The sequence below is a fragment of the Aphanomyces astaci genome (genome assembly GCF_000520075.1).
Source record: "Aphanomyces astaci strain APO3 unplaced genomic scaffold supercont1.5, whole genome shotgun sequence".
Classification (NCBI taxonomy): Eukaryota; Oomycota; class Saprolegniomycetes; order Saprolegniales; family Verrucalvaceae; genus Aphanomyces; species Aphanomyces astaci.
Window position 1 is genome coordinate 1,331,961 of NW_009798268.1, and position 14,266 is coordinate 1,346,226.

The 14,266-nt window shown below is 48.3% G+C and overlaps 4 protein-coding genes across 7 annotated transcripts in view; 3 read left to right on the top strand and 1 right to left on the bottom strand.

Moving 5' to 3' along the window:
* H257_03195 (hypothetical protein) overlaps nt 1–756 on the top strand; it is a gene marked incomplete at both ends in the record, with an annotated part of 4,090 nt that extends 3,334 nt beyond the window's left edge. Inside the window, one exon of the mRNA XM_009827175.1 lies at nt 42–756. Coding sequence (XP_009825477.1) covers nt 42–756 — 715 coding nt within the window. The remainder of the gene's footprint in view (nt 1–41) is intronic.
* Nucleotides 757–4,622: 3,866 nt separating this feature from the next.
* Nucleotides 4,623–8,463, bottom strand: H257_03196 (hypothetical protein; the record flags this gene model as incomplete). Of its 4 annotated transcripts, none has more annotated exons than XM_009827177.1 (7): nt 8,294–8,463; nt 8,123–8,245; nt 6,795–8,059; nt 5,261–5,640; nt 5,052–5,192; nt 4,894–4,982; nt 4,623–4,837 (listed from the first exon to the last, which is right to left on the bottom strand). In XM_009827177.1, the coding sequence occupies exons 1-7, from the start codon at nt 8,424–8,426 to the stop codon at nt 4,650–4,652; spliced, it is 2,319 nt and encodes a 772-aa protein (XP_009825479.1). In that variant the 5' UTR covers nt 8,427–8,463. The 4 variants fall into 4 exon arrangements, with proteins under 4 accessions (XP_009825479.1, XP_009825481.1, XP_009825478.1 ...); XM_009827176.1 differs by having other exon boundaries at nt 4,625–4,837; nt 5,263–5,640; nt 8,294–8,448; XM_009827179.1 differs by having other exon boundaries at nt 6,795–8,245.
* A 70-nt stretch (nt 8,464–8,533) lies between these two features.
* Nucleotides 8,534–9,493, top strand: H257_03197 (hypothetical protein). Its single transcript, XM_009827180.1, has 4 exons — nt 8,534–8,584; nt 8,636–8,698; nt 8,758–8,810; nt 8,860–9,493. The coding sequence occupies exons 1-4, from the start codon at nt 8,553–8,555 to the stop codon at nt 9,426–9,428; spliced, it is 717 nt and encodes a 238-aa protein (XP_009825482.1). The 5' UTR covers nt 8,534–8,552; the 3' UTR covers nt 9,429–9,493.
* A 1,264-nt stretch (nt 9,494–10,757) lies between these two features.
* H257_03198 (hypothetical protein) lies at nt 10,758–14,175 on the top strand (the record flags this gene model as incomplete). Its single annotated transcript, XM_009827181.1, has 3 exons — nt 10,758–12,286; nt 12,390–12,733; nt 13,695–14,175. Coding segments are annotated over 3 exons (2,237 nt in total), but the record flags the coding sequence as incomplete, so codon positions are not given.
* Nucleotides 14,176–14,266: the final 91 nt, after the last annotated feature.

Genomic DNA, 14,266 nt, shown 5'->3' on the forward strand with positions numbered 1-14,266 from the left:
CCCGTGATCCTAAACAACGAGCCGGTCGAGATCACAGAAAGCCTGCCCGCGACGATCTCCAAGTCGGAGACAATTTCAGCGACGGCCAAGCGACTCACGTTGACCTTTGACTTTAACTTGCGGTTCCATCCGGGCGATGCGATTCTTCTGGGGCTGCCTGTCGCCGAAGGGGGAGAAGTGAAGCGGCACTATACGATTGCCTCACTCAGTGTCGAAGGGACCAACACCATCGACATTGTCGTGGACGACGTGAGCGCGTCGTCGCACTGGCTCGTCACCCAAGCGACTGGAGCGACCGTCAAGTTGTACTGGATTGAGTCAAACGTCCGGTTTGAGATCGACTCGCCCGAATCCATTCCCTCAAATGTCGTGTTTGTGAGTCATGGGGTGGGGTGCGTGCCATTCCTGGTCATGCTGGAGGGACTGTATCGCATTCGAGAATCGTTCCACGGCAGCGCCGTGACGTTGCAAGTGGCCCCCAACCAAGCCGACGTGGACGCGTACACTTCTGCGGTGACCTCTACAGAAAAGCCCATCGAATGGGAATCCAGTTCCATCCACTATGCGCCAACTGTCTCGGCCGACAAGCTCAAAGACATTGCGCCAAATCTTGCGCATAGCGACTTGTACGTGTGCGGCCCTGCTGACTTCATCGCAACCACAGAAGAAGCGTTCGTGGCCGCAGGGGGATCCAAGGATCGGATTCATGTGTATTCGTTCGACAATGCGCAGTTGGGGGCGCGGAAAATAGAATGAACGAGAGATACAGTAGTAGGGGCTAACGTGGCTGGTGCATAATCTGATGTGTTTTGGTCGAGTCCTCGTAGTCACAATGCTGCAAATCAGTTTCGTTTCCACCACGGTCGTGTCTAGTTTTGCCCCAAAATTCAATCAAAGTGGTTGCGGTGGTACTCCGTTTTATCAATTTATAATGTGGTGTTGAAATAGTTGGTCTTTCATCAGCCCTGGTGCTACTAGTTTCGTTTAACGTAAAAAACCAATTTAAGATAAGTTTTTTGAGGAGTGATTCCAATAGACAAGACGCGCCGCTTTCACTTCATAATCCAACTTACTATTAACTAGTTATCAGTTTAGACGATGTGCTTCACAGGTAATTTTTTATAATACTTTCTAAGCATTTGTACTCACATTGTGATAACTAATTTAGGAATACTTTTTTTATCTTACAGTTAACAGACTCAATTCTGAGTTTAGGGTACTGTAAGCGGTTACGACTAGGTTGTTATTCAGTGCTCCACTTTGCTCTGACAGCCATGTCGTCGTGTATGTAGAATTACTAGTACTAGTAACCACTTTGCGAGGATTTGCATGGCTAATGGACTATCTTATTGTCATGATATGACTTGGTGCTCGCGCTTCGACTTCCTACTGTGTCCGAGTATTAGTTTTTCAACATCCTGTTGAATATACGATGGGATTATACAGGATATTCGCATATACCAGGCTTATGTTCGCAGGAAAGCAATTTATACAAGGGTATTGCTTTATAGAGTTATATTTATGATGACCACCGAGTTTAACACTCGACACAACGTCTGATCCTACCCAATGTGGCACGTGTCGACTAGGGTATTTCATGACTATTACCAATGGCTTCTATGCCGTTTTTGCATTTCATTCGCGTGACGGAACTGTCAGCATTATATCACAGAGGTTTTGACTCGAACAAATAACGAGGTGTGATTGGGTAATACAAGTTATCCTAATTTGGCTAAGTGTAAGTTATCTTAAACTGGTTTTATACGTTACCGGTACTAGTAATTCAATCCAAACACCTAAATGAACTACACATATAAAAGCAGTGATTCGAAGGCCAAGTCAACCTGAACCACATGCAACACAATGGACGGACGGCATCGCAAAACAAACCGGCGCATATGAGCCACCAAATCATCCGGAATTCTTATGCTAGCCGTAAAAAAGTCTACCGTTTTTAACTAGCATACCTACGTACGACCTTTGCACCAAGTAATCAATTTGACCATGTACTTAAACATTGCAATGGTTTCATTCTCTTGAGCCTGTACTCAGTATTGAAGAATTATTTCATTATACATACTAGTTGATTTCTTAATTGGAAACTGGAAATACCTGTATAATACAATACATTGACAACTCAGCGACATATAAAATTTGACAATCCCTCAGCACAGACAATACTCGCAATAATGAATAATGTACCCATTTGAACAAGGCGGCAAATTGCCATGATGGCGCCAATACACCATCGGCAACATCATCGGCTTGCAACAGGTCGTCCAGCTATTAAACACACGAAAGCAGTCACAAACAAACATCAACGCGACTTCCAAACGTATGCAAAGAAGCTGCATATCATCAACTGGGGCAAGTATCACTCCATGAAAGAAGCAATTGACAAGTTCTTCCCCGGTGTGACTGGAACGCAATACAAAACCATGTGGAAACGCATTCTTCGCTGGGAATCCCAGCGAGAACACATAACAAGGGCAGCCGAACAAGCATCAACAAGCAACAATCGAACGATTCGACGCCAAGGCACGGCCACAACGCTGTCCTACACTGCGGAAGAGCATATAGCACAGTGGGTGGCAGAACTCCGGCAAGATGGAGTGCCCGTAAGCAATTTGTTGTTGGCCAGCAAGGCCATGGAAGTTGCTTCTGACGAAGGTCTATTCGACCACCAATTCAAAGCAAGCGCTTCCTGGATCAAGGGGTTCCTAAAAAGATGGGGTTTAGCGATCAGAGCAAAAACTCGATCAGGACAAGCCAACCTTGAGGACGGCAAGCGAGCGCTCGAAGCATTCAAGACATCCATCCGCCAGCAAATCAAGGACAACGACATTGAAGACATCTACAACGCCGATCAGACTGGAATCAATTACGAATACATACCGAAGCAAACCATCAACACCAAGGGCGCAAAGACGGTGTGGATCAAGTGCTCTGGCCACGAGAAGGACCGAATGACAGCAATGGTATTGGCCGACGCAAAGGGCACCAAGTATCCTCTTTTCCTTGTCCTAAAGACAGCGGAATCAAAGATAAAAGCAGTCGTGCAAGCTAATCTCAACGAACGGAATGGATTTGGTCGTCGCGTTTGGAAGGAAATTGTCAGTTTTGGAAGAGAACTTCCCGCTACAGATCTACGGCAATCCATCAGCATGGTGGAATAGCGGCTTTTCCTTACGGTTTTTGGATTTCCATTTTGGCCATCGGCGTGGACAAAACGTGAAGAAAGTCCTTCTCCTATGGGACGACTTCAGTGCTCATTTCACTGATGATGTTGTTCAACGGGCAGCTGAGCTACACGTCGACTTGGCTCGCGTACCTCCAACGTTTACTTGGATGTGCCAACCGGCCGATGTTGCATGGATGAAACCTATCAAGGCGACAATGAGAAGACAATGGGTCGCATTCTTACGCACCCAAATCCAACTCAAAGGTGGTGGGGGTGGCAAGGCATTCCACATGGGCACACCTGAACGATGGGACCTTGTGGAGTGGATTTCGGAAGCCTGGGACACGCTCCCTGCAACAACAATCATCAGCGGTTTTGTCAAGTGTCAAATCATTGATGCTGCATGCGAAGAAACTAACCTCGGGGTCGATGCGCATGACGACGCCGTTGCAGATCACCTACTAGAAGACATATTAGAACTTGGTGACGTTCGAGGTCCTGGACACAAACCTTGAAATCGTTCTCGACGTCGATGGAAACGAATAACTAAATACATGTTTCTTCATTAGTATTGAGATCTGAATGAATTTGCCGATTTACCTTGCCGGTGTCTTTGTTGGCATCAGGCACCGTTGATCCCCCCCGTGCGAGCATCATGAGTTCAGGGACTCCTCCGAATACCAAGGGAACAAAGCAGCGCCGGTATCCGGCCTAGCAATATCGGTGGGCGAGGCCGAAAGCGGTCCCACCAACTACTAGGAGCGCGGGCCTTTTGACACTGCCTCGCGTAACTCCCCGAAATCGGTACAGTAATGCCAATTCACACTCGACAGGAAAGATCGCCAGCCGCCCTATCCGGTTGATATCCGGATGTCTTCGACACAGCAAATTTGAAAATGAGACGTATAATACAACATCAAAAAGAGAATGGACATGTGTCGATGTTTTATGACCGTTCTCTTCTGACGATGTTATATGACCGTTCTCTTTTGACGAACCATTTTCCTGTGTCAAACAATACACCTCTTACGATTATAGACTATATGGCATGTCTGGATGAGAAAACCCTAAAAAAAAGTGTTAAAATTGATATCTTGCATAAATTTCTATTGCCATAGAAATCAGAATATAATTTTTCACAGGATCCCGCCAAGTTGAATGTTCTGCCCCGTCATAAACGTTCCCATCAAGAAATCAACTAAAGTACTGTCGATTTGATACAAGTTTGGGGAGCGGGTGCAATCGAATCGACCAAACCGATCCGCAATCGATCTGATTGGTTGAATTTCATTGAGAAGGTTTTGATTGGCTAATAATTTTGAGCTCATCTGAGGTAGCAAATCAAATCGATTTAAATTCCAACGAGAAACCACGTCACAACACAATGAAATTTCACTCGAACGCACAATATTCGCGTTCTATATTTCATGTGATGCAGATATCAACGACACATACGGCAGTGTATTTATTATTCGTACAAACTCGATATGTGCGCGGCACACCACGCCACAGCAGCATGGAAGCACTCGACGGGCACATCGCACGCTATCCACATCCCCACCACGAGCGCCACCACCAACGACACGACGGGGTAGCCAATGTACACGACGACGGGCCTCCAATTGATGTGTTGCACACTCCACGAGTGTCGTGTATCTACAGAATCACCCCCCCCCCCCGATGTTAGATTGAGCAATCTATACGCAACTCACCGTGTGCCAGCAAATACCCCACTGTATAGTTGAACATTCCGAGCCACAGCACATGCGGCAGTCGCCACAATACATGTTGCCACGACGCCCTAAGTGTACGTACGATCAATATTGAAAACCAAATCATCATATAGTGTAATAATATTGGATCAGAGTACCGAAAAATGTATAGCGCGGTGGCCACAAGAATGCTCACGCCCCACAACGACAGGTTCAAGTACGAACAGATGGACACAAACACCAACCCCGATACCATCGCCAGCCCAACCTTGGCGCCGTACATGATTTGACACCCAATTCTATCCATACATTTCCGGCATCGTGAGCCAATTTAAACGATTCACTAGAGTACCAAATATGTACGTACACGGAAAGATGCGTGGGAGTCCAATATGATGTCCGAACGTCGCAAGTAGACGAGAGCAACTCTCGAGAGGTGACGGCATCCCAACACACTAGCGCCGCCACCAAGGCCACGACCACGACGTTGATGCCAAGCACACGTTTGACCAACTTCCATTCGGCATGCACTCGAAGTGCCAGGAACTTGGCGGTCGCCGTCGCGGCGTCTTTTGCGGCTTGGTCGGCCACGAGCTGCCTCTTTTCTGCTTGCTTTCGCTCCAGTTTTTTGGTCGCATCGTCCAGTTTGCGCTGGTACATGCGCTCCTCTCGCTCCCGGTTGTCCCGAGCTTGAAGGTGAAACTGCCGTTGGCTTTCTTCAAGGGTTTTCATGTGGATGTCGAGTTGCTACAATACATTCAATCGTGGATTCCGCGGTTCATAACATATATATATATGTATTGTCCAATCGAAATTCAAACTTGGAGCTATTGGTAGGATTGAATGTGTTTTAGAGAATGGATTAAATAACAACCGTCTGAGCCTTTATCATATCCCATGTTCTATCAAGAATATTTCTGCCAATATAAGCGTTTGATTCGGCCCAGCTAGTCTACATTGGGCAAAATCATATACTTATTGGTATAATATATACTAATATTTGTAATGCATAATAGTTTGTACGATCAAATGGACTCGAATGTTACAGTATTTGGCAAAATGACCCTCAAGTCCAAATTGGGGTGAAATGCACAATATATGTTTTCATGTGGATGTCAACTTTCTACAATACATTTTATGGTGGATTTCGTGGTTCATAATATAAATAGAAACATATATTGTGGATTCGGTACAGAATTCCCGACCCCGTCGAATCGATTCGAATCACGAATCGACGCTATTGGCTCATCCAATTTTGAATGGATTTGATTGGCTCTTACAGAAAGGACACGTACATTCAACCAATCAGAACTCCAGCGCGATTCAATATTGATTGGACAAACCGCACGAATTTTGCAAGTTTATTGCGAATATTTTCACTATATATATATATATATACATATATAGAACTCGTGGCTCTAGCAAACTTCATCGCCTATATTGTATTGTATTTATTCTAAACTGGAGCGACATGGAGAATTATGAATCAACACAACCAGATACATGTACACAAGAATCATTGTCAGAAGGATTTAGCCAATCAGATTGAAGGAAACCATCATCAACGTCGAATTAGTGTGTGACTTCAATTAGTGTGATATATCAATCACCACAGGACCACTTTTTGCATACAAAATTTTTTAGTACAAAGAATGGATAGATATATTGTGCTTTCGAGTGAAATTTCATTGTGGCGTGGTTTCTCGTTGGAAATTAAATCGATTTGATTGGCTACCTCAGATGAGCTCAACATTATTAGCCAACCAAAACCTTCTCAATGAAATTCAACAACCAATCAGATCGATTGTGGATCGGTGTGGTCGGCGCGATTCGATTGCACCCGCTCCCCAAATTTGTATCAAATCGACAATAGATTCAAAAGTCCATATATCAGACAATACCTGTTGCAGGATGCGATCCGTGTTGATTTTGTCAAAGTAGAGCTTTTCTCGATGGATCATAAAATCCAGCTTCATGCGCTCGTCGTGCATGGCCAGGTCGCGACCAATGTCTTCACCACTCGTTCCATCATCCCGCGCACCGCCTCTGTGGTGTCCACATGTCCGCAGCATGGCTGGTGGCGATAGGGGGGCTACCGACGACGCTAGCACCATCGTGTGCTGTTGCTGGGTTTGGCTATGTGTATGCAGTACAAATCTCTCGAGCTGGTCAAACTCGGGGTGGCTCCACTGGTTGGCTTTGGCTTCCTTGAGCAGCATGTTCATGTTACGGAGGGCCACGGAGGGTGTATCGACAGCAACAACCACCTCGTCGTCGTCCTTGTTTGCCGCCCAAGTGGACAGCAAAGGCAACATGACAGCTTGCTTCAACTCGGCCAGTTGGCGCAGCATGGCGTCTTTGGCCTCCAGATCCCGCAGAATCGTCTGGTACCATCCGTGGGGGGCCACCACGTCAGCTTGAGGCAGCCCCAATGCCACCCACAGCTCTTTCAACCGCGTCCAGTCGTCCAATTGCAGCCCGTTGCGCTGGGACGACGACGACCGGATCGCTTGGTGCAGTTTGTCCAGAATGGTCGCTTTGAGCTCGGATATGTGGTCATGCCGCACCCGCAGCGTCTTGACGTGGCTGGCAATGGCTTCTTGGATGGACTTGAACGCGGGACAGTCCTGCGCGGCCAGCTCACGGAGCAGATCGTCGCCTTCGTCGATCGCTACACTCAACCGCGCCAACAGCGCCGCCACGTCTGTGGGTTCCACCGCTTTCGTGGCCCGATTCACCACCACCCACCGATCAGCGTCAAAGTCCTTCTGGGTCGAATCTGCCACAACGGCATCTACGTTGCTGCGAAATGTCAGCACGCGAAGACGCAACGTGGCCGCTGCATGGAACTCGGCGGTCGTGGACGTGTCGATGGCGCGGCGGATGGCGGCGACGTCCACAAGCCGATGCACGCGCTCGATGCTTTCATCCAACGCTCGACGCGATCGAACGACGTACGTGATGCTGCCGACCACGGCGGCGGCGATGACCCCACCAAGAAGGATCGCTTGAACCACCAGGGACGCACTGCGCACTTGGTCGGGGGTGAGCACAATCGCGTCGGGAATGTCGACTAGGCCAAGGCTGGTGGACGAAACAGGAACAAAGTGCACATGCGCCGGTTTATTGGGGGCGCTAATGGACGCCGACGTTTCGTGGGCAACATCTACGATGGACGAGGAAACGTGGTCTTCCGCACACATCGATATCTTTCAACATGGATCCGTACGTGTTTCGACCGCACTTGAGCTTGCCTGCGATTCCGTTGGACGTACTATCTTGTCGCGGAGCATATTGCCAGAAATGTCGGTCGAGTGAATCTCAATGTCCATGTCTGGCGGCGGCGGCGACGCTACCAATCGGCATGTCATGCAACCAACACAGACGGGAACAAGCCTACCGTGGTGCCGCTCCGGGAACGTGTACTCATGGGCTTCAACATGCACGGGACCCTCGTCGCTCTCAGCACAACTCGTGCATGTCACTAGAAGGGCCACCAGGCACATCACCCACCGCCATCGTCGTCGCAACATGGTGGATTGTCCTCGTCTTGGCGGCGTTCGAATTTTGACCAATGAAACGTTCAATTGAATTTTGTATCCAATCAAACGGCGGTACACGGTAGAATCGTTGAACACCACATTGCTGCTGGCATCATCATGGCAGAAGTCCAGCGGATTCTGAAGTCGCGGTAGGTGGTCATCTATCGCTCACTCTTGTGCTCCACGTGTATCCTCCGTAGAACGCATTACCATGTGCTGGGCTTCGATTCCGTGCATTATGTGGAACTGTCGGCCGTCCGCAGGTACCTAAAGAACCATCCCCACCTACTGAAGTACGTCGTTCAAGCTCACATTGTCCAAGGCAGTACAAAGCCCTCGCGCGTCAAGTACACCCAGACAAGTGTCCACACAAAGGTACTTATGCGCGCACACATACTTGCAGTCTTCACGTGCATCCTTCTAGACGCCGAAGACGCATTCAAGCGACTAAGTGTGGCGTATGAATGCCTATCGGACGAGGCGTTGCAACACGAATACTTGGCCAAGACTTCTGGCTCCAAGAAGCGCCCACGTCCGCCACAGGCTCGACCGCCTACTTCCAAACCAGAAACCACCACAACGACCAAACAACGTCCAAGGAAACCCCGCACTGCTGCCGACATCTACGCCGACTTTCTCAAAGAAGAGGAGCGCCAGGCCGAACTTGACTTCCTTAAGCGCGGCTTCGAGCGCACCTTCGACGACACCCGCGCCAGCCGTCCGCCGTCACCGCCGCCAGTTCACTCGGACGATTTCGTGGCCGACATCTTGTCGAGTGGCCTTGAGTCCAAGCAAGCGAAATGGGCGCAGTTTGCAAACCCCACGTCCTCCCACCTCAGCAATATTCCGTCCGTGCCCACGGCAGGTCCACAGAAAGAAGTTCCGAAGTGTTGCTTGCTGTGTCGACGCAAGTTTCCGTCGCTAGCCCAGTTGGCGCGACACCAAGCAGAATCCAAACTGCATGCCGCCAACATGGCTAAACAGAAGGAATAATAAATATGCCACCTTTCCCTGATACTGATAAAACTGGGGTATTCCATGGACATAATATATTAATTATACCGCTTGATTCACAGAGGAGTACGTATATTATTATTATTGTCGACTTTTACCCCAATTAATTTGGACTTTTGTGCTGAATCGCCAATCTATCGATGGGTTTAACGTAAACGGTCGAATAAACCCAACAATTAGGGAGATTTCGTTGTAACTTATGTAGTATCGATGATCGCATCCAGTTGCGTGGCGATGGGGAGATGCACAAGTTCCTCTACAGTGTACTGTACAGTACCTAGGCCTATATGTATGTATTCACGGGAAGACGAGTACATACAGAAGGCAGGTAGCCATTTCAGGCTCTGCTAACACTTCAGCTTGGACGGCGGGGAGTTGCCATCATTTACTTTGACCAATTATTTCATTCGAATGCGAAAGAATGGCAGATCCATGCGATTCACTCACACGCCATCGATTTGGCTACTGTACCTGCCTCCTATATGTACTGTATGTACTGTATGTATTTCATGTGATTCATATCACTTGGACCCTGAACTGGCCACTCTGTCCGATTGACAGTGAATGAAAGGCTACGGTCGACAACTTGTACATATAGTATGCGCCGTTGCGGAGTTTTCACTACACTGTACTTTACGATGTGAGTGTAACTTGCTGCTTCAAGTGTATATATATATATGTACGTACCCCTTCGTTCCCACGTTAAAGTGCAAATTCACACAACTACCACCAACTCGTCCAAACCGTGCTATCAGCGACAACCTAACTCCCGCATACCGGTAAAGTTCCTTTCCAAACGTCATGCAGCCATTGAAAGCACAATTTCCTCGCTACCCAGCATAGCAATGTTAATGGTCAGGCGGCGGCGATCAATGGTGCCGTTGTATGAGGTGCTGCGAAAGTCAAATTGCAGGAGATTTTACCAGTCGATGTCGACAGGTCCAACTGGGAAATACCGTTTTGTACTTGGACTCACAAGGTAATACCCTTTAACTCGCATCTTACGTGGTAGTCTCGTCAGACTTATGGGTAAACGTTTGTTTGTAGTAGTACTGTAGTACGGCAATACTCAAGGACGTCGCACAAGTTGGTTTTACATGTACCGTTAGCTGGTACTAGTACTAGCACTACGTAGTACTAGTGCACCGGAGTACTGTATTTCGGGGCACTGTGTGTAGTACTGTAGTTGGTCGCTCGTAAGGAGTTCGGGTTTAACGTCTCAGGAATGGGTTTACCCTAAATCATTTGTCCCACCTGATACTTGAAACGCAATAAGGTTACAGGACGAGCAGCATTTCTTCTTTTCGAGCATGCTATCCGCCGCAACGCACTTCGAGGCCGTGGGCACGTGGAAGGACGAGTGGCTTGGCGTGAGTGTCCTCGCTTCCCAAAGCGACAAGAAAGGTGTCCATGACCGGTATTTTCACACGACAGCTCGGTCCAGTTTCCTCGATGCCCGGCACCACATTTTGCACAACCCGCGAGCCGCGTACAAAGACTTGGTGTACGTGCTGATCAATATCTCGTGGACGTCGTTCACAGTGTGGATTCTCGGCATATCGGCCTTGATCACAGCCTTGTTTGCGCTCGTGTTTCACTTTGTCTGCGTTGACACGGACGTGTTCGAAGACGCGTTCAACTTGAGCTACCAGTCGTTCTCGACCATTGGATTCGGCATCCTGTATCCCCGCAACACGTGCGGCAACTTGGCGCTGTCGCTCGAAGCTTTCATCTCCATGATCATCATCTCGGCGTTCAGCGGTCTCGTGTTTGTCCGGTTCTCCAAGCCCCGATCCAGCGCTGTGTTTTCCCAGCAGTGCATCATCCAGCCTTACGGTCGTCACTTGGCGCTCGTGATTCGAGTAGCCAACGCCACGCGCTGCCACGATTTACATGCCGATTCGATCTTGGAAGCGTCATTTCGCGTCAATCTCATGCGAATCGAGGAGACGTCCGCCACCGACAGGACGCACGTGCTGCGGCGGTACGACCTCCTCATGCTCCAAGCCGACTTTCTCGCTGTGCGGCGGGACATCCAGCTTGTGCACCTCATCGACAGGTCTAGCCCTCTGTACGGTGTGACTGGTCTAACACTGGCTGCGTCGGACTTTGCCATTCAAGTGGACCTGGTGGGCGTCGACGCGACGACTCAAAACACAGTGCAAGGCCAAATGCTGTACTCGGCGTTGCAAGTGGAATGGGGCGTGAAATTTCAAGACATGTGCATGGTCGAAGGGGATGCGGGCAAAGAGCAGTGGATTATGGACTTTGGGCGGCTCAGCGCGACCGTGCCAGCGCCCATTCCAGTACATCCACCAACGTCCCCCACCACGTCATCTCCGCTTAGCCATGCTCCCCATACGCGCCAATTGGCCTATGCCAAGTCGCGCCAGTTGTCCATCAAAGACTTGGTGGCGCAGTCGACCGCGGGGGATCTCAGAGACGACAGCTTGGACATGCAACAGCTAGGGTCTCCCGTCCGCGGCAGCTCCCACTACGTCGACATGCCGCCGTCCGTTGAATCGGCGCCGCTTCGCTTTGGCCGCAACTCTCGCCACAACCCCGAGCACCTCACGCAGAGCCTCCTCAACCACGAACTGTCCAGCGTACAAGACGCCGCCACATTGCGCGCGTCGATAGTGTCATCGTCGGCGGCAGCTAATGTCGAGAACGCCCCCCACTTTGACCGGATCTATCCGCGTCAGGCGCCGCTGCCGTTTTCATTTCACACGTTTTACACGGAAGCGCTAAAGACGAGCTGGCCCAAGATCATTGTGTACAGTTTTGTGGCGTTCGTGGCCTTGAACCTGTTGTTTGCCGTCGTGTACTACTTGGAGGTTGGTCAGTCACATACCTAGTACCATTACTACTACTGCGTCGCTAGCCTACAAACGGGATGCTTTATCATGAATGTTCAGTGTTTTGAAGGCTACAATGTAGGTGGACGGGGTATCTGTCTACGATGACATTCTCAACAACAACACTGCGTTTGGGGTGTGCCTTTACTACAGCGTGCACACGCTGTCCACGGTCGGCTACGGCGCCATCGGCCCCAAGCCCTCGTCAACATACCAGAACTTTTGGATTATGGTCGAGTCCACCCTTGGCATTGTCGTGATCACCATCTTCACCGGCATATCGTGGTCCAAATTTTCTCGACCCCGCGCGCACATTGTGTTTTCAAACAAGGCGGTGCTGACCCATGTCCGAGGGGGCCAGCGGGTGCTGCTGCTGCGCGCGCTCAACCTGCGCACCCACGGCAACATCTCGGGCAACTCGTTCCGGTAGGCTCTACCCCTTCTTTGGCATATATATATTATATATATCTGTGGGTGTTATATACATCTGTGGGTGTTATATATATCTGTTGGTGTTATATATATATATATATCTGTGGGGGTGTTATATATATTATATATATGTGGGTGTTATATATATATGTGGGTGTTATATATATATGTGGGTGTTATATATATATATATATATATCTGTGGGTGTTATATATATAATATATGTGGGTGCTGTTCGTTGTCTGTAAAAATGGGCTTGCCTTGTGTATGACGGTCAGTGATGGGTCGTTGTCCGTCGTGTGTTTGCTGTTGCAGTAATTAAAGTTGTTGTTTCGAGTGTTTTGTGGTTGTCGCATATATGCGTTTTTGGTGTTTATTACAGTGGGCGAAGGTTGATACATTTAATTGTGATTAATTCGCAATAAACTCCAAACCACAGTAACGTTATGCGTCAATATTGAATCACGCTGGAACTTCTGATTGGCCGAATATACTTGTCCGTTTTCTGGACGAGCCCAGTCCAAATTGGATGAGCCAATAGCGTCAAATTCGTCGTGAAGAAGACGAGATTCGATTTGGAGATTTGTACCGAATCCATTATACCGTATAGTGTATATGTATTGCGACAGGTAATATTTCACAACCGGCCGACACTCGTTCTCAAAATTTTGTTAATCCATTGCGTCATACAAATTTGAAGTATATTCTCAAGTAAATATCAGTTATTACAAGTAAATATCAATTATTACAAGAAAATTATCAGTTATTACAGGAGTCGCAATAGATTAATCTGTCGCAATACATATACACTATACGGTATATATATATATATATATATATATATATATATATATATATGGCGTGGTACTTCCTTGATCTGGCGCTTGTATGGTGTGTCATTGTGTGAACGGTATTCAAGGTGGTTTTTTGTTTATTCAATGTGTTGGTTTTGTAGGGTCGGTGTGACCGAAGTGAACCGACATACCAACTTGCGCCAAGTGCACGACGTGGAGCTGGTCAACGTGACGTTCCCATCCATTAACATCCCTGTGACACTGGTGCACATCATCGACAACCGGTCGCCATTCGCCAAGTTCAAAACCGAAGACCACTTTCGAGACTGCAACCTCCAGATGCTGTGTTTGTACTCGGGCATCGACCACACATTCTCCACCAACGTGTATGCGAGAAAAGCGTACAAGTCGGAGGACTTTGTCGTGAACGAGCACTTCTCCGACTGTGCCGAGTTTACACCCGACGGCGGCGTGGCCATTCATTACGATCGGTTTCACACCCACGAAATGTCCATGTGGTCGTGACACCAAACTGTACAGTATAGTACCCGCGACCACTGACATGGAAACAAAATATAAAAGAAAAGATTTGTATATACGCAGTGTAATTAATATATAAGTTATGTAGATCGAATATTATTGACACGGATGAAATCTAGAGTGTTTATATTCTCGTGGATGCATTGACGATTTCGTACTAACTACATGCATGTGACAGTGCAAGCCGTTGGTG